Source organism: Ischnura elegans, chromosome 7 (assembly GCF_921293095.1).
Source record: "Ischnura elegans chromosome 7, ioIscEleg1.1, whole genome shotgun sequence".
NCBI lineage: Eukaryota > Metazoa > Arthropoda > Insecta > Odonata > Coenagrionidae > Ischnura > Ischnura elegans.
This window is the reverse complement of record NC_060252.1, coordinates 96,199,853-96,220,335: the sequence shown is the minus strand read 5'-3', so window position 1 is coordinate 96,220,335 and position 20,483 is coordinate 96,199,853. Positions and strand designations below refer to the sequence as shown.

At 40.7% G+C, this 20,483-nt stretch overlaps 1 protein-coding gene across 1 annotated transcript in view; it reads left to right on the top strand.

Moving 5' to 3' along the window:
• Window positions 1–20,483, top strand: part of LOC124163048 (serine/threonine-protein phosphatase rdgC) — a 473,289-nt gene that overhangs the window by 431,845 nt on the left and 20,961 nt on the right. The window contains exons 10-11 of the mRNA XM_046539832.1: window positions 6,181–6,366; window positions 18,450–18,780. Of these exons, the coding sequence (XP_046395788.1) occupies window positions 6,181–6,366; window positions 18,450–18,780 (517 nt within the window). The remainder of the gene's footprint in view (window positions 1–6,180; window positions 6,367–18,449; window positions 18,781–20,483) is intronic.

The following is a 20,483-nucleotide window of genomic DNA, read 5'->3' as shown; positions in this document are numbered from 1 at the left end:
ATGCCTTATCATAGATGATTTTTTTAACCACGCAAACTGACGACTAATATACTCCATATTTTTGATGGTCATATAAAAATTATGCTTTAGCCCGTCACTCGACCTCTCTGTGAGCCATTGGTGAATTAATTCCTTACTTGAAATCATATCACGTTAAGATCAAATGGAAATGGCACTATCGTGGCCTCCGAGAAGAGTTGGAAAAATTGTTGCAATAAAATTGGGTTGCTTTACCTATATTATATGTTCTCGGAAGTTGTTTTTCAGGCTGGATGGAAATCGGTCAATAGCTTCAACTTCAGAAAAACATGCAATCTCAGCTTCAACAGATTTTCAGTACATCTCTAATGAGGGTGCAACACCTATATTTCATGAGAATAACTTTAATGTGAATGTAGATAGACGTAGCAACCAAAAATAACCAACAAGGCACAATGCCGTTCAGAGAAGAGAAGGAAGAAAAACGTAAAACAAAATAGTACTTATTTGGTGCTAAAAGTAACTTTGAAATTGCACACATACACCTACAATATCTACCATGATATTGCTTTTCAAACTCAAGGAAAGTCATCTTTTATGGCAAACTTTTTTTTACATCGATAGCGTATGCGAAATGCATTTATTTGGAATTGCGCATTCGCAAGCGTACCTCCTTAATATGCCTCCGAACGAAGTCGTCTCCCTGCAGGCATCAAAGGACAGTTCCTTGTCCTCTGCGTAGGAGGATCTCTAAAACGCGACATCCCATTATTCTCGGCAAACGTTTTCATTTCTGAGAGCAGGAAAAATATCTCTCTCGTCTTTCTTTTTTGATCTTTTCACCGTAAGTGCACGAGTTTTCCTCAGGGAATCAAATAATTCCACCCAATGTAAATTCGTACTGCTCCGCGGTGGAATAGTTTCAACCTCGTGATCGTATGATTTCCTAGCCGTATGATATGCATGCGTGATTGGTTGTCGAATCAATCGATTTATTTTCGGGTCAGCCCCGATTGGTGAATATATTTCTGCATTTTGGGGTATTCTTGATCATTAAATCAATTATTCATTAAGACATTTTACCGCTTCAGACGGGATTTCTTGGGGCATTTTGCCAATTACCTTGGCTTGTATCCTGCTCCCCAAATTGGAATTCCCTTTTCCATTCTCTCGATCACGCAACATTTTTCCCCTTCAACATCATCAGTAGCCATCAATCCTAAGGTTAGTTTGTCGTAGCTCTCTGATCCGCTATCCTTTTCATAGTGATGTATTCCTTCTCTTTTACATCAAATATAACCTGCACTATGTACTGCTCGGTTCCAGCGATACTATGTGGATTTTGCTGAACATTTTGAATGAATTATTTAAACTTTGTTTTATCCCATACTTTCCACTAAATTCTGTAGAAAACAATGTTTGAGTTATTTATTCAAAAAAATACTGACCTTATAACTCCTATGGAGCAATCCTTTTCCCTTCTTCTCTTTCATTTGCTCCTCTCCAAATTTCTTCATAATGCCTCATAATGCGGCTAGCTGTGTAGTCCCTTCCTCTCCTGATGGTTTTTTAAAAGACTTTCTTTTCAATCACTCTTCTCGGCTCTTCATCATTACTTACTCGGTCGATCGTATTAATCTTCATCATTCTTCGGTAGCGCCACTTTTCGAATGCTTCCCCTCTGGACTTCTCTGCTGATATCAACAGTGGCGCCGATTTATAAAAAATATTGGGGGGGCCCATATCGGAGGTCTTGCCCCGGGAAGACGTTAAATTCAAAGTGCGTCGCAGCACCGAAACACTATCTAATGCACACCACTTGATTCAGTTAACCTGCTTAACCTTATAATTGTTTGTTTTAACACATTGTTGAATTTATTTTAAAAGGTAACTATCGTCAAACATGGGAAATAAAAATTACCAATATATTTTTGTGATTTCACAAAGGATAATATAACTTAATTATTTTCTTGGATTATTGAGGGGGCTCCGCCCCCGCAAACGAATCTTTAAGGGGGCTCGGGCCCCCTCAGGCCCCATGGAGTCGGCGCCACTGGCTATCAACGTCCAAACCTCGCTCCCAGATAGAAACCGGCTCCATCTGATGAATAGGGTAGTTTCCTTCATCAAAGAAAATGAAAGGTATTGATTGCGATTCGTTACCCACCATTAGTGTGCTCATAATATACAAATTATTTAGTTATAGAAATACCGGTTTAGACGAATGGCAATGGTCAATATTATCCTCATTTGAAAATGGTCAGATTGGCGCCCATGCGATGCCACTCCACGCGACGTCAAAGGGACCTAGTTTCTATACGAATATATAGGAGTTTTACACCGTCTGAGATTATCAATGCATGCATGAGGCACAGAGTTCAGGGAAACGTCTCTTAATAATCATCTATTTAAACTGGCTATGGTCGGAAAGTTTCCTTCGTTTGATAAGGTATTAATAATCCTTATTTAAGCCAACCGCTACCTGCTAGCTGGGTACTTAGCTACCTGCTAGCAGCCTGCGTCGTATCAGCGCTCAAAGCCTCGCCCCAAGGTCACCTCACTTGCGGCAGCAGGAACCAGAATGACATCACACGGGGTTTTCCCAGCATTCATACTTAGCCGTCGCGTTTTCGCGCGCTTGAAATTTTTCACTTTTCATTCAATCGCGAAAAATAGATATCGTCATTTTAAAATCTGAAAGCGTGAAATACGTACTCCAGGAGTAATAATCTTTCGATTTAAGCAATAAAAAAATAATAAGAAACCACCCTATTGTCTCCTTACATCTATACTAACTTGTATTTTCAGCTGCAGATTCTTCTATTTTTAGGAAATCATATCGTCTGTGTTATTATATTTACTATTTCTTTATTAAAAAATAAAGTAATTATTCCCCCTATCACGTGTTAAGCATCCCCTCGATTGCAAGGCGACCCATTTAGGCCCTTCTGACTTCTCCGTATTCCACCTAGAATTTTCCTCCCTTGAACAAAATTTCTGGATATGCATCCTTCTTTTCATTCAATTCCTTCTCCAGCAACTTCATCTTCTCCATCCTCCTCAATGCCCACAACTTGAACGCCACCTGTCTATTCTCGGCCTCCTACCTCGGCGTCCACGTTTCCGCACCGCTTTGCTATACCTTCCGGATTAGATATCTTTCAGAGCGTCGCTGATTCCACAGTATTGCAACATAAAAGTAAACCAATTACATGTGTATCTTAAAAATACATCGTGTTACGACACGGAAATAAGATAATTGAAGGAAGTTTTTCTGTGTGAAAAATGGGGGAAAATCACATGCTGCATGTGCAAAAACATTCTTCGCATGCAAATAAAATGTTCAGTGAAATTCATGAAAATAATTGTGAAAATCAGGATTCACTACAGTGGCGGATGCAGATGGGGGGCGCAGGGGGCGCGCGCCCCCCCTTTGCGGTGCCACCCTTATTGCCAAATATAGCACAACCATAATTGTAACTTTTTTATATCAAAAGATGGCATTGTCTTGAATATGTCCAAGATTGTTAGAGCATTAATTGCGTAAGCTTGGTTTCGTTAGTAGTAGGACCCGCCCACCTCAGTGACGGTGCGGGATTCCTCGTCCCCTCCCTTCCTTCCCTATCCCCTCCCAGGAGGCGTCGTCGGGCTCCCATCGCGGCGGCGACTCCTTCCTTTCTTCTTCCAGTCCTCCCCCTTCTGCGGTGCAGAGGTGATGAGCTAACGCTTCAGACCTCGGACCAGCACCTCGATTATGTAGGTATATGTGACAGCGACGACGGCGATAGATGACCATCACGTTCTCCTATCACGTTCCGCTGTATCACGCGATCATGTAAGCCACCGTCATCGCGCGTATCATACAGGTACGAGCGCGTGAGGTTGGTATCATTGAGAAATCTGAGGAGCCAATGAAACCCTTCGACACATTTCTGCCCGAGAATGCGTCTTCTGCGGAGAGCTTGAAATAACAATAACAAACAAAACATAAAATGGAGGCAGTTCAAAGCTAAGTACTTCGCTTCGCCAATAGATAATATTATAATTACCTAAGTACTCGTATTATGGTAAAGTTATGGGGAAAGTGTAGTATTACTTTTCGATGTGTGATAACGTAATCTATTACGCTAATGCTCGCCGGGAGATGCTGCAAATTATTTGCTATATCTTAGAGAATGGTCGAAAAGTCGTGACCTTGGATTGAAAGTAATTAATGTTGAAATGATAATGGAAGTGTAATCGCGCTAGCGATTTGAATGTAAGTAGTTAATAGTTGATTTATGATGATTAAAAGTCGAAAAGGAGTTTAACGATGCTGATATGTTGGAGAACGTACTTGGCAAATGTTGATAATTTAACTTCGATATAAAGTAATTGACGTTTGAAACACGGATGTACTTCAATTAGCAGTACTTTCCAATTTGCTGTGTGAAAATAAAGCTGCCCAATTGAATTCACCACCATGAGCATATAACAATTGAACAACGTGGGCAAATATAAAGTCAACAGAGCACTCCAGTTGAAATAATCAAGAATTATATTGGTTTTTTATCGATCATAGGGCATTTTTAAATTAAATAAACAATAATTTTTTGCTCATATATGCATTTTGTGCTCGTTTTTATGTCAGCATATGCTTGTCACCATGGGTTTCGAACGTGATAGGCCGATGACGCTCGCAGCGTGATAAAGAAAGCGATCACGGTTTCATAATCGCTGCTATCACCTTCCGTCGTGGGAATCGCGTTGCCCCTGGCAACGACATCGCTCTCACCCTTCTCAGAGTTACATAATCAGGGTGCAGGAGTGTAACCCGCGAGCCCGCCCTAGGGTTTCGTATCCACTGTCTTGTATAGGTAGTAATTATATAGTATATAGTAGGGCCCTCTTCGCTTCTATAGCGTTGAGGTGTTTTCCACGTCCCATTCCTTCCGCTCCTATCCTTTCCCAGAGGCGTCGTCGGGCTCCTTTCGCGGCGGCGCCTCTTTCCTTTTTCCTTCCTCTCCAGCCCCTCCCCGGGTGATCGGGCGTATAAACCACGGGCATGGTTCCCGGCCCCGGTGCGTTGTATCCCAGAAGGGTTCGCCCTGAACCCTCATACTCTTTGTCTTGAATAGGTGTATAATCACTTCTGAAGCTCTACATGTGACTTGATTTTTTTTATTACGATAAAAGTAAAGGTAACTCAAGATATCTTTTGCGCCCCCCCCTCTTGAGTTTTTTCTGTATCCGCTACTGCAGTTCACTGAAAGAGAAAGAAGAAAGAAAATATGAAAAAATCACCACAGACGAGACTCGATATTGTTTGGGATTGAAACACCGTAGCCACTGCTCCATGGTAACACATCCGAACGTGGAGATCTGAAGGGGATTCAAAGCCAAATGGATTGATACCGACCGATCCTCGCGCCACTAGTGACAAAAGTTGGAGCGCAATTTAGTGCGGGAACCGAGTTCACAGTTGGACTGCTATTTCTTCCTAGTGGAGCCTCAAATAGTATTATATACTCTATGATCGTGCTTCTTGAGCGAGACTACTAGCCTTCAGCTGCGACATCAACCGACTGAATTGCGCGCATTTTAAAAACAGGAAATTATGATACCGCTCCCTTTATATGGAAGTAGATGAAGTTAAACATGTTGACAAATTGATGTCTCCATGCTTCTGGGTTTCACCGCGTGGATTTTCTTTGCGACGACAGTTTCTCCAGCACGGAGACATCATGTAGACAACGCCGCGGAAAACTACGCATCAACTTCACGCGCCTCTATGGGAAGGAAGTCAACCACAAGACAAGAAGGTTGGAAAAGCTGAGGAAGAAAAAAGAGAGAATCTTGTGATCCTTGGCCTTCCTTCAACGTTGCCGGGATACAGACACTTTCCCTACATGTGTCCAAATGAAGCATCACCTCGACACTAGACAAGCCAAGAGGATGCGCCAAGAATGCACTATATAAGACACGAAAAATTGAATCCCGAAATCGACCTGAAGACGCCGGTTGGAATACCGAAGAAACTGTCGTCGCAAAGAAAATCCACGCGGTGAAACCCAGAAGCATGGAGACATCATCTAGACAACGCCGCGGAAAACTACGCATCAACTTCATGTTGACAAATTGTTGAGTTTTACGCTTTACCCAGAATCTCCACATTTTTTTAATCGCCTTCCAATAAGCCTTCTTTCTGCTTTCCAATTGCAGGTTTTCGACATCCTGTGGAGCGACCCCACGCCCAACGAAGGCTGTGAGCCCAACACCCTCCGCGGCGCCGGAACCTACTTCGGGCCGGACGTGACGGAACAGTTCCTCGAGAAGCACGGGCTCTCGCTTCTCGTCCGCTCCCACGAGTGCAAACTGGACGGATACGAAATGGTCCACGGCGACAAGGTGAGGCATATACTCATAGGCGATCCACGAGATCTCGTTGAAGATGCGCAAAAAGACTTGATTCGTGAAATAAATAAAATAGAAAGGGAAGCAGCGGTATTGAATACATTGAAAATTAGGGAGGGCTCAAGAATTGATACTTCGGGGGTTTTTCGTTGCTTTTAATTATCTGATCACATCAGAAAGAGGAATTAATGGAAGCCAGATTCATTTATAGGTGAACCTTTGGTTTGGTAAAATATATGCTCAAGGAGTTTGGGGTAAAAATAAATGTCCAGATTCTTCACGTATCCACATGAGGAACATTTCTATACGTAATCTTCTGGGAAATACCAAGTCTTACTCTTACTTCTTTTATTCAATATGCTCCTAGCTTAATGCTATCTTTAGCAAATTATGGTCTCTCCATTTTTTATTCCATCAATTCTCAAGTTTTATTTAAAAGGTTATTTTCTTCGAGTTCACCAATTTTTGTCCTAACAAAATTCACTAACTCTTGCTTTACTTTGCGGTATTCCATTATAACTTTCCTGGATATCAGATAATTAAAACCCGGGTCGCGCTAATTAATTATTAATTATTTATTGAAACCTGGGTCGCGCTCTGATAAAAAATAAGTGGTATTAGTAATTGTCTGATATAATTTTGTCTTGCTGGCGATGAATCAAAATGCTTCAAATTTGTTGACCTAAGCCAATCTCACGAGCTATCGATTAGGTATTAGCGTTGAATCAATCATTAAGATTCTTTGCCGTGACTAAGATTGATATGATATCGATTCGTCGTCTCGTGTTCTGTTCCCTTCAAGAAATCCACGTGATGCTCAATTTACGGTGACGCTCTCCTTCGATATCCATCCTCATTTCTCGGAAATATGTCGTGACAGGGCCTTGTTCGCTTCCTAGGCGGGCAGTGACATTGTTTACGCCCTTTTCTTCATTCACTCTCATGGGGGACTCCACTATCCAGACCACCGAAGATCCCTCTGGCTTGAAGGTCACTCCCGATGATTGATGACGCGTAGATACACATTAATATACGATCTCGTGAGCTGAATCATGTCGTCGTCTCCTAGGTTCAACGACTATATTTGATTCTCTCTCAAAATCAGTGCTGTGTACAGGCCCGGAACTAGGACGGGGCAGAGGGTGCCCGTGCCCCGGGCGGCAGATATCAGGGGGCAGCAAATTTGAAAAGTTTATTACAATAAGTTATTCATTTATTTCAATTAAATTATTTAACAATAATCATTAATATATAAATTAGAAAACAAAAATATTAATAAACCTTCTTAATAGCAGACAAACGGCATGTAATTTCGACAACCGCATTTAAAAAAATAGCTTGCGGATTAAGTAATATATTTTAGTGATGTAACAGGGAGGGAACGAGGGGGTATCAAGGGAGGGGGCGGCAAACTGATTTTTGGCTCCCCTGATAAAATTCCTTGTTCTGGCCCTGGCTGTACAAATATTAAATGTCTAGATAGGATGTGACTCGCCCAGTAATTTTGCAAGCCTCCTAAATTCCCCCTTAAACGCATAAAAGATGAGGCTTCATATAGTGAATATGAATCTAGGTATAATTTATCCCAATAATGTGAAGGAGTAAAGGCCAGTCCATAAAAAAATTAACAATAAAAATTAGGGATGGTCGGATCGGATACTTCGGATCCAAATATCCTCGGATATTGCCCTTCATCGGATACATCGGATCCAAAGTCACGGAAGACATCGGATCTAACTCCAGAATTTTATAATAGCTTCAGTGAATGCAACGCCCATAAGGGTGGAAAGAGTTCCGATTCTATCTTCGAATTCGCCGTCGCATGCGATTCTTGTCCAACTCATGAACCGTTTTGTTTGAAAGCTCTCGCAGAGGTTACGTAGGAGAATTTCAGCCGTGGAAAATAAAAAAGGCAAAACACGACTGGCACATAGTGTGACTCTTCCCAAGAGATTGAACAATCATCTCAGCGTCAGGAATTTGAAAATGCATTTAGATCCGAAAATATCCGATCCGAAAGATCCGGCTCCGAAAATTAAGGATCCGATCCGAATCCGGATCCGAAAACAATCCTGGATCCGTCCATCCCTAATAAAAATGCATATAGGCCAAAAACGGCCTATTAATCATCCTATTAGCAATGCAAAACCGTAGTGATTGCTAGTTATGAGCGATATATCGCTAATTGTGCTTGAATCACCGTTACGGAAAAGTAGCAGTCATTAGCGCTGACTTAATACTCGAAATCACTGTGACTGTGGATTCATTGACGACAGCTCAGGCTGCAACCAAGTGATGAGCGATATATCGCTACCTGTGATTGGATAGAAGTTGCCGGCACTGCCAGGGAGTAAATCGCTATATGCTCGAAATCACTGCGACTGTGAATACGGTAAAGATAATTAATTTCACGGATTAAATATTTCAACGCGAATTCCCATGTGCACGCTGCATTTTGAGTCAGGATGAGTGCAAAATAGCACCTCTCCTTGAACATTCATTCGAAAAAAAATCAATTTTTAAGAGACATCTATAATATAACCTTAAGTTTATAATTAATCAGTTATAAATGTCGTTAAATTATCACTTGCTTGACCTTTCAACAGGCGCAATATTGCTACTGAGTTCAGGCTCAACATGCCTGACAAGCACAGATGTAAAAAACATAATTAAGTCCTAGTATAGCTCAGCGTTACACCTTTAAAGTTTAAAGCAGCATTATTAGTGTAGTCGAACACTTACATGATGTCTTTCGTGCAATGCATACCCCTTTATATGATTTCATTTGCGTCAAGGGTCAATGTCGCCTAGTGTCGCGGAGAAATAAGAAAAACTCACCGTGTGCCTGTCAGATCCATTGCGCCCGACGGAAGGTTAAGAATTAATAATTTCGAATAAACCAGTGGTATGAAAGACGCCCCCTGCGATTAGGCAAAATTTTCAAAAAGATCCAAATGGATCTTCGGCTGATAAAATTCATTGACATGATTATATATGCATAATATATCGAGGGAAATTCTTCCTGCAATAACACTTAGGTTAAATTATTAGACGACTACACATAGAAACAGAAAAAGGGACACTCACAAAATATTTTTCACAGACGTTTCAGTGAGGTAACCCACCGATCTCACTGTCCAGGTAAAACTCCTCATGAAAAATTTTCGATGTTGGGATGAACATTTTGCTCTATCAATGCATTTACTGTAATAGGATCGAAGGGAAGGGTTTCAAGTTTATCGATTTTTTTTCACTAACGATCTTAATCTTAGGTGCGTACTCTAGAGCGAACCAATTCATGAAGGAACCACTTCTTCTCGTACATGTTTTTATTAGGTCATGAATTGTTCACGTTCTATCATTCTATGTAGAATCTGGGGTAATATTGACACCGTTGCTTCGTTGCTGCTGTGTAAGTACATACGAAGTCCAGCAATTATCAGATATTTTTCTAGCTTTAGACGTATTATTTGGTGAAAGGAACTTTATCTCATTAATCACGATCAATTACAAATATTAAAATTTATTTTTCTCTTTTACTGTGCATCTAAGTAATGATTCATATAAAATGCATTAAAAAAGTACACACATTTTCCATTATTTTCATAAATCGCGGTTTATAAGCAATTATCGATCTACGCGAGTCATTCGACCAATCGATAGTCGTGCAAGCGAGAGCGGTCGAATCAGTCCAAATCAGTCGAATTACCATGCGAATTACCTTAACCATGGGGGCTGCATAGAGAAGGCTCCATTCCATCACATTTTAAGTTGATTTCCATTGCCATTTTGGTCGCATTTAAAAGGCTTTCAAAAAAGTCCGCGGCGCGGTAATGTGTGCAATGCGATCCACTTCTTACTAATATTTTGCGATATGATCTTTGTAACTACGAGAAAGAGCATTGAATAGTTATGACTTTGATAAATCACATCATCATGAATAAAAAATTTCGGTGGACTCATTTTAATAACACCTTCCCCCCCCCCCCCTCCCCATGAAACTCGGATCAATTTGTGCGTCAGCGACACGAGTGGCGACTTCTGTAAAACCATTCAAATGTGCAGTGCCTGACAATGCATAAAGTAGGCTGTTTTGAGGGCCCTCTTCCTTTGTCTTCGTGATATGAATAACGGAGGCTACGGGAAGGCGCATGCATTTGTTGTGAAGTAAATTATGCCAATTTATGACGTAAGGAATTCATATGAAATAGGAAGGAGGTGCTGAAATGTACTAGACCAAATCGAGAGTAACCCGCGATGTCGTAGTTTTTGAGAGTTTATTTTCGAAATGTTTCATGCATGCAAATGTATCTTTTGCATAACCTTTGGGTGCTTTGTAAAACTGGAGTAAAAATAGGCCTCGTATTAATTAATTTTGGACGTATGTAGTTGGAAACCGAGCTCAAATGTTCAGTTATATATTGGGTATTTTGTTTTGATGGTGACCGAAGAATCGCCAAAAATTTGTAGTCCTTTCTATTGAAGGCACAGCAGCAACTGGGTGTGGTATCTCTAAGCCAATATGTGTTGGCGGCACAGGCTGTGCTTTTGTTTTACGAAATATGCTTGTCAATTGTTTTGTATGAGAATAGAGTCTGAATAAAAGCCGTTGAAGTAGAACCACGTTGTCCCCTGGAGTTAGTGATTAGTGATGGACTTAGTCGGTCATTCTCGTGATCCCAATCACGGTGACCTTTCATTTGAGTGACTCTGTCATGAACGGGAGGTCATGATTGTGGAAAGTTGACGGCAATCACGACCGAGTAGGCAATCACGACCGCGTAGACAATCACGACCGCATAGACAATCACGACCGTATAGACAATCACGACCGAGGGAGCAATCACTACTCTGTTGTCAATCATGACCCGCTTATCGCTTTCTTCTTAAGGGCAATATCTATGTGGCTTGTCAAACGAGAGATGAGTTGTTATTATTATTATTCCATAAAGTTTTTCATTTGATAAAACCAGAAACTAGTTAATTCTTATCTTAATTACTTCCAAAACATTTACAAATACAGAATGTTCCTTAAATGTTGTTTATTACACTCCTTTTATCGTTTTTCAAGATTCAAAATCAACAATAATTTATAATCATTCGTGGGGCATAGGGTTAGTGATCAATATTTTACTGTGGAAAGTCAATATAAATAATGGAACTGATTGAGAGGCATGAGAGAAGACTGGGCCAGTGGCGGATACAGAAAAAACTCAAGGGGGGGGCGCAACATATCTTGAATTGTCTTTAATTTTATCGTAATAAAAGATGATCAAGTCACAGGCAGAGTATATGAAAATTTTATTTAAAGTGATTATAAACACGTAAAAGACAATGCCATCTTATGATATAAAAAAGTTACAATTGTGATTTTGCAATGTTCGGCAACACATGCGGACCCGCAAGGGGGGGGGCGCGCGCCCCCTGCGCCCCCCATCTGTGTCCGCCACTGGACTGGGCTCTCTCAAGATTTTCGGCATATCACCTGAGATACGAAGGCCATAGGTACCCTGAAATGTCGATTATAGAAAACTTTACAATTATTACGAACATTGTCCCTAAAAGTGATTGCAATACCATGCCATTCATCATTACGAGTGAAAGAGCAGTCAAAAACGGTCAATTCAGGTCGCGAGTAACGATCATCAACCGCGACATCTTCGAAGAATGATAGCGATTGGACTGTGTTTGAGAATGACCTATGCAATGAACAATCACGAATGACCAAATGGCTGGCGATTGACGGAGAACGACCACGATCACGAATGACCTGCGTCTAGAACAATCATGAATGACCGACGATCGCGACTGATGGAGAATGTCCACGGCGGTCCGCGGTCACGAACGACCGACGGGAGGAAATGACCTTATCGGTCATCTGAATGATCCCGTTCACCGATCAATCTCGGAGATGACCCTGGTCACATGATTCGATCGTTCATGACCGACCCATCACTATTAGTGATTGATCCCCTGAAAGCTGGCGAATCCTCGAAGACACGACATTGGCGACGAGATTAATCGAACTTGCGTGTATTGTTTTATTTGGGACATTGATAGTAACCTAATTGTTTGATATTTTATGCGTCAACTGTAAAAGAGCACGTGTGTGACAATGGCGGTCAATTTCAAGACGGACGATCTTAAGAAATTTAATCCCGACGAGCAGACAGTCGACGAGTGGTTGGAACGATTGGAAGTTTATTTGAGCTTAATGAATGTGACTGAACAACGGGACAAAATTAGTGCGCTGCTTCACTTCAGTGGCCCCAGAGTATACACCGTACTGCGCCAAGCCTGTTTGCCCATTAAGCCTGCGGAGAAGACTTTTGATGAACTGTGCAACATTTTCCGGGCAAATTATGAGTCCCAGCCCCTTTCCAGATCCTATCGGCGCAAATTGGCTATTCGTGTTCAGCATCCGAGTGAATCAGTGACTCAATTTGCAAATGCGCTGCGTGTTCTTGTCAGCAAATGTGATTACCCTAATGCTTATTTGGAAACTGTGTTGGTGGACACGTTTACGCGTAATGTTAGAAGTGCCGAGTTAAAGGCAAAATTTGATAAGGCCAAGGCTGACGACATCACTACGCTTTCCAAGTGTTTGTAGCTAGCGAGATTGTTTGAGAGCTTTGAAGAAGCCAAGCAGAGCCGGGCTACGGACGTAGTGTGTAAGCGTAGCCTACGTAGGCTACGGTGTAAGACGTCCAGCAGGGCGCGTGTTCCCTTTGTGAGAGGGCGTGGAGCTTCCCAGCTCTACAGCCGAGATGGCGCGCAGAATCGTGGCGGCTTTAGTCAGCGCGGGAGTCATGGTGGATATGAACCGCAACAACCTAGAGATCCAGGAGGGAAGAGATCTCAACCATCGCAGCAGTCTAGAGGAAGGGCCTATGGAGGGTCCGTGCGGTGCTATGCCTATGGCGATGAGGGTCACAAATCGTTTAACTGCCGGTTCAAGAGTTATACTTGTAATATGTGTCACCGCCAGGGGCACATTAAGAAGGCGTGTCCCGTGTCCAGGACCAAAGCTGTGGTGGATGATGAGCTGCAGCAAAGTGATGAAATCGAGGATTTGAGCCACTTACAAGATGAAGTTTACATTTCGAAGTATGTGTTGTCCCACTATGTAGAGCGTGAGAGGATTCGTGAAGTCAGTGTAGGTAACAGTGATAGATGTTGGGAAAATGTGTGTGCTGACGAGCTTGATGTTGAGTTTGAGGCTACAAAATTGTCAATGTGTATTCAAAGTGAAATGCAAATATGTGAAGGTCATGAGGGAAATATTAGTGATATTATGGACTTTGATTGTGCAAATTTGAGAGGGGAAAGTGATTCTTGTATGCATTATGACTTGGTAAAGTTAGTTGAAGGTATGCATGAAGGCAATAGTAGTCAGAGCTTGATAGTGAAAATTAATATAAATGGAAAGGATATGGCCATGGAAGTAGATAATGGTTCGAGACATAGTTTAATTACACGTACTAGATTTTCTACTATGTTTCCAGGTATTGTTGTGCGAGGCACTAATGTGAAAATTGCATCATTGAGTGGGCATTCGTTGTGTGCGGCAGGTGAAGTGCCAGTGGTTGTTCATGAGCGAGGGCAGAAACATAGGTTGAGGTTAATCATTTGTGATAATCCAGATGATTTTTTCCCTTTGCTAGGCAGGGAATGGTTGGATGCCATAGTGCCCGAATGGCGTTCATTGCTAGGTTTCAAGCAAATTTCTGAGGAGTCTCAAGTAAAGGCAGTGTTCAACGCTGTGAATGATAACGTGAGTGCTGAGTTGGGACAGTTGAAAGCAAAGTACCCGTCTGTGTTTAATGATGATGGCAGTTCATGTATTGAGGGGTTCACGGCCTCAGTAGTGTTAAAGCCAAATTCTCGTCCAGTGTTTCATAAAGGGTATTCTGTTCCCTACAGTGAGAGAGAGAAACTACCATGCTAAGGCAGAAAGTGCAGGAAGGGAGGTATGTCAGGGTGGAAAGGTCAGAGTGGGCATCGCCTGTGTGGCCAGTGCCTAAACCCAACAGTAGTGACATACGGGTAGTTCATGATTACAAGCGAACTGTTAATCCTTGCATTGTTGTTGACCATTATCCTTTACCTGTACCTGTTGATATTTTTAATGCCATGAAAGGATGTTCATGTTATTGTGTGTTGGATTGTGCTGATGCGTTTATGCAGCTGAAATTGGATGAGGAGTCCCAGGGTATATTGGTTCTTAATACTTGCATTGGTTTGCTCAAGCCCACTAGATTGCCGTATGGACTAGCTAGTGCAAGTGCGTGCTTTCAATCTGTCATTGATCAAATTTTGCAAGATTTGAAATGTACAAGGGCGTATATTGACGACATTATTGTGGGGGGAAAAGATGTCGAAGACTGTAGGCAAAACCTGAATGCAGTCTTGAGTAGGTTGGAGAAGCACAAGGTAAGGGTCAAGTTTGAAAAGTTAAAATTGTACCAAAGTGAGGTTGACATATTGGGTTATGTACTGGGCTATAATTTTTACAAACCATCACCTAGGAAGGTAAAGGCTATTCTCAATTGTGCTACACCTAGAAATCCATCTGAGGTTCACTCCTATGTTGGAATGTTAAACTTCTATTCCAAGTTTCTTCCTAGAGCTAGTACGCTGTTCAAGCCATTGTATGACTTGTTGGCAAAGGATGCAGTGTGGGAATGGAATGACCGATGTGAAGAAGCATTTAATTTGAGTAAGCAAATGTTGGTTAATAGTAATGCATTGGCTGTGTATGATCCATCCAGGGAGCTAGTTTTAGTATGTGATGCATCCCCTGTGGGCATAGGTGCCGTGTTGGCTCAAAGAGATGGGAAGGAAGAGCGGCCAATAGAGTTCATGTCAAAAATGTTGACTGCAACACAGCAGAGGTATTCACAATCAGAAAGAAAGGCATTAGGAATAATAGTATCTTTGCAAAAGTTTCACAAATATTTGTGGGGGAGAAAGTTTTCCATTGTAACGGATAATATGCCACTAAAATCCATGTTTTCTCCTACGAAAACAACGCCTAAGGTATCCGCTCAAAGGCTTCAAAGATGGTCTGTAATTCTAGGAAACTACCACTATGAATTGGAGTATAGGAAGTCCAGTCAAATGGGTGCCGCAGATATGCTTTCGAGGTTGCCCGTAAAAGAGTATGCTTGTGATGAAAGTTGTAATGTTGTGGTAGATTTGCCGGACTTGCCAGTGTCATTTGAAGCAGTAGTTGAGGAAACTGACAATGATCCACAATTATCAGCTGTGAAGAAATATGTTTCAAATGGTTGGCCTGCAGTTTGTCCTAGTTTAGATCTAAAAGCTTACTTTGATGTGAGGTATGCTTTATCACTTGAGAATGATTGCATTTTGCTAGGAGACAGAGTAGTGGTTCCCTTTTGTTTGAGAAAAAAGGTTTTACGCAATTTACATGAAGGTCATCCTGGTATTCTGAGGATGAAACTTAGGGCTCGATCTATCATGTGGTGGCCGAACATCATGAGTGACATAGAAAGGGTGTGTGAGGCTTGTGATCCATGTTCCAAAGGCAATTTCAAAGCAGCTTCAACAACAACCATCCCGTGGGTACCTACCACTCAACCGTGGGAACGGATTCATATAGATTTTTATTTTATGAACAGTGTCACATATTTAATCTGCGTTGATAGTTTTTCTAAATGGATCGAGGTGTGGACTATGGACAAGACCAATGCATCCGCTGTAATAGACAAATTAAGTCTCAGTTTTTCCATTTGGGGGTTGCCTGTGGAAGTGGTGAGTGACAATGGTCCACCATTCAACTCTTTGGAATTCATTGACTTTTGCACGAGAAACTTAATTGTTGTCTCTAAGAGTGCACCTTATCACCCATAAGGAAATGGATTGGCAGAAAGATTTGTCGAAACAGTTAAAGCAGGGTTAGGCAAGGAATTGGCTAAGGTTGATGGTAATTCTCTATCTATCAAACTGTCAAATTATTTGTTAGCTTTGCGGACCACACCGTCCACTGTTACAAAGAAATGTCCTTCAGAATTCATGTTAGCATTTGAGCCAAAGACTTTAGTGAATGCTATCAAACCAAAGCTTAGAAAGTATGTGCCATCTAAAAGAGAGTTCAGAATCAATGATGTTGTTAAAGTCAAACTATCAAAGAATCATGACGTGTTTCTTGCTAAAATTGTTAAAATAGTTGGTCCTACACTGGTGCATGTTGAAATGTTTGACACCTGTAAAATCATAAAAGTGAGCACTAATCAAATTCAGCTTACATCTAATGTTGGTTTCAACCATCAGGAGGATGACAAATTCCAATTTCCTCTTATGGTAGAACCCTCTCAAGATGCTGTGCCCATTGTGTTACCCAAACAAGTAATAGCACCTGATGTGCAAGTGGTATCACCCATAAATAGGCCAGAACAAATCTCTGTACCAGTTAATAATGATGTTCTTACTGTTTCTAGCCCAATTGCAGTCACACCACCCAGGCGTGAATTGCGTGATAGGTACCAGTTAAGATTGCCTGTCAAACTCAGAATGGGTGATTTCCTGTTAAATAAGTGATGCAAATTTTTATGTGCATCTTAATTCTTTTGTCCTGTAATGTTTGTTTTCTGTTTATTGTTTCAAAGAAGGTTAATTATGTAATTGTTTTATGTGTTTATTTTCTTTTGCCGAGGGGGGTAGTGTGGTATCTCTAAGCCAATATGTGTTGGCGGCACAGGTTGTGCTTTTGTTTTACGAAATATGCTTGTCAATTGTTTTGTATGAGAATAGAGTCTGAATAAAAGCCGTTGAAGTAGAACCACGTTGTCCCCTGGAGTTAGTGATTGATCCCCTGAAAGCTGGCGAATCCTCGAAGACACGACACTGGGTTAACTTCGTTGAACCACTGTTAATATTTTGGCGTACACATAGCTTGAGGTGATATCCGCGATGGAGGGATTTAAGGGGGGGCACAGGGGGTCATGACTTACTCACACAAATTTTATCAAACATTTTAACTTTTATTAGTTTAATACTTTTGTTTCCTTGTAAATGTATGCGAATGTATGGCTATAAGTTCCAAACGATAGAGTTATATTTATTGTAGAGTATGGCACGAAAAACTTTTACAAGGGAAAACCGCCCTCTCTTCCGCAGGCGTGGGGGGTATTCCATACTGCTGCCAATTAAAATGTGCCCCTGCCTAGATGTTACCAAACCATATCTGGTTTGGTAACATCTATAACTTATAAGTATATAGATACTTATAGATATCTAATCATAATATGGTTATATCATCATTAAATTCTAAAATTTGTTTAAAATGATTTTACTCCTTGTTGGTTTTATGTTAGCTGTTTCCTGGAATAAATTAATACTATAATAAATATTTCTATCCTTCCATCTCCTGAATGGGCTTCATTTTGCTTATGTGCTATTAAAATCATAAAGGGGGCCTAAAAGATAAATATATTATGTAGGTTTTCTCAATGGTTCCTGGGGGAATTCCGGGAGATTGGTATAGACTCATTAAAACCAGAGTCTATGTGGTAATATTATGATATTTTTCTGTTACTTCTCATTGATAAAGGGTGTCTCTAGATGATTTGATCTGTTCAAGATGATAATTGAGGACTGGAATAATTAGTGATTCATCATAGTGTATTAACGTTATTACGTTAACGTAAGTACGTTATTAGGTATGATTCTTCAATTGCAATGCCACACTTCCTCAAACAGAACTTTTTCATTGAATTTTTTGTAATTTACTGCTGCAACTAGACTGACCCTGGTTGTTTTGAATTTCCCAATTAAGATCAGAAGCCAGGCAATTTAAGAAGCTATGTTATGTATTGACTTCATAGTCTATTCAAGCATGCATGTCAGCAATAGCAAAGCTTGCAATGAATGGAAAATCATCATGGTAAAATTTTTGTCCTTAAGGCTTAACTACGGTACTGTGGGTTTCTTGTTTGTCGTATGAATTTTCTTGCTGTTCTTTCTGCTAAAATCCAATAGAATTGCTTCAGTAATTTTTATTGGTAGGGACTGATTCAGTCCTATAAGCACCTAATGCGTCTCTCCTCTTCTAGGTGATCACCATATTCTCTGCTTCCAATTACTATGAGGTGGGCTCCAACAAAGGTGCTTACCTGAAGCTACTCGGCCCGGAGCTGACTCCTCACTTTGTTCAGTACACATCTGCAGCATCGACTGGCGGGTATGGTCGATCCTCAAAGAAGGGTGGCTTTGTGGTCGCAGGGGCCACTGCGGACGGGGAGGAGCCCCAGGGGCGGCAGTTGACCTTCCGCCAGAGGGTTGGCTTGGTGGAGCGGTCGGCCATACGAGAACTTCGTGGAAGGATACTCACCAAGCAGGACTCACTTATGGAGGAATTCAGGAAGACAGACCCGGCTGGAACCGGTCAGTTGTTTATCAATAACTTAATTCTCAGTCTATGGTACCCTAAATAATTGCACGTTGTGAAGCAGAATTTTTCGTTAATTTATTGAAAATATCTCTTGCCTTTCTAATGAATGAAAAGATTACATTTCTTGCTAATGCCAATGGTGCTGAGAATATGAATTTCAATAGTTCTGTCTGTCCAGAACATAAAATGCGCATAATACTTGAAATTTCTCAGACATACATATAAAAGCCAATGTTGACTTGCAAGTTATGCCTGAGTGTGCAACAAACTCCAGAATCTGGGGTGTGCACTTATTTCTGCACATATTGGGCAAAAAAAGTTAGATGTATATGAAACATGCACCTGTTTTTTACCACTTAGGTTCATCTAGTTACTGTATATATTTTATGGATGGATACAAACATATTTTCAGGTGATTGATTTATTGTGCTTATTTCATGAAATGTAGCAAAAACATTCTCCTCGTGAGTCATTATGTTACTTGAACCTTGGAATTCAAACTCCTTATCATCACAGGAATGCTTCTGTTCATTGAATTTTGTAGCTTCAAGTAGACAAAGCCTCATTGTTTTGAAGTTCTTATTAAAGATTATGAATCAGGCAAGATAAGGAAAGGTTTGATGCATTCAAAGACAGGTGGACTTTCAGGTTCTGGTTGAAGGGGAAGCAAAGGTGACCTGTGACCGTGATAGCACCACAAAGGCACCACTAAGTAGTCAGTAGATCTTCTTATGGCTCTCAACTTTTTATGGTCTACTTAATGTTCTTTCACCTAATTTCCTTTTAATTATTTATGGATGTCACAAATTTAATGCATGATTTGCAAGGCAACAAAACTATCTTTAACCCCTTTTATGATAGGAATACAATATATATTTACTGAATTATTTTTCTCATCTTAATACAGCCATCCCATAAATCAATGTACTATATGATGACTGGTTTTTCCTTAATTTTTAAATACTCTTTTCAATTTCCTTTATGTCATTTATGTCATGGTATTTTCAATGAAGAGAAAGAAGAGTATTTTTTGTCCATGGGGACATAAAAGTGTTTTGCCTATGAAAATGATTTTTTTTCCTCCTTATCAGAAAATTTATTTTTGTTTCATTTGGCCTTTTCGTTGACTACTGAATATTAGACAAGCGACTTGGAGATTTAGGTTATCCATAGGTTTAGCATATTTTGAGGGGTTGGAATAAGAAATCTGAGAAACTTTTTTAAACTAGCCTCACACTAAGCGGTACTGACCACAGGGGTCAGGGCCTCCTTAGCCCTTGTGGCCCTGCCTTCAACCCACGCCTTAATCTTCTGTGGATGTAATCTTCAGTTCAGACTTCAGCTTTCTATGCTCAATTTATTATAAATTATTTTGAGAAACAACAGGCAGAATCACGCATTGGTGATTCAGAAGTGTCCTTTTCTATCACCAAAATAGAAAAATGAGTGATGGTGCAACATTGTGGTACAGCAATAATTAGAACTGCAGAAAGGTATGTTAATGATGCTGCTAAAGCATCTGTACTTGCATAATTTCTTTTTGCTCCCATTGTTTAATACAATATTTTCCTTTATGGTTTTCTTTGATAGGGTACTTTGCTAGCACCCCTATATACTTCTGCATTTCATAGTTTTCTTTTTGGAAGGAAAATTTAAGAAATTTCATCCAATAGTAGATTGTTTTTAGATAACCTAT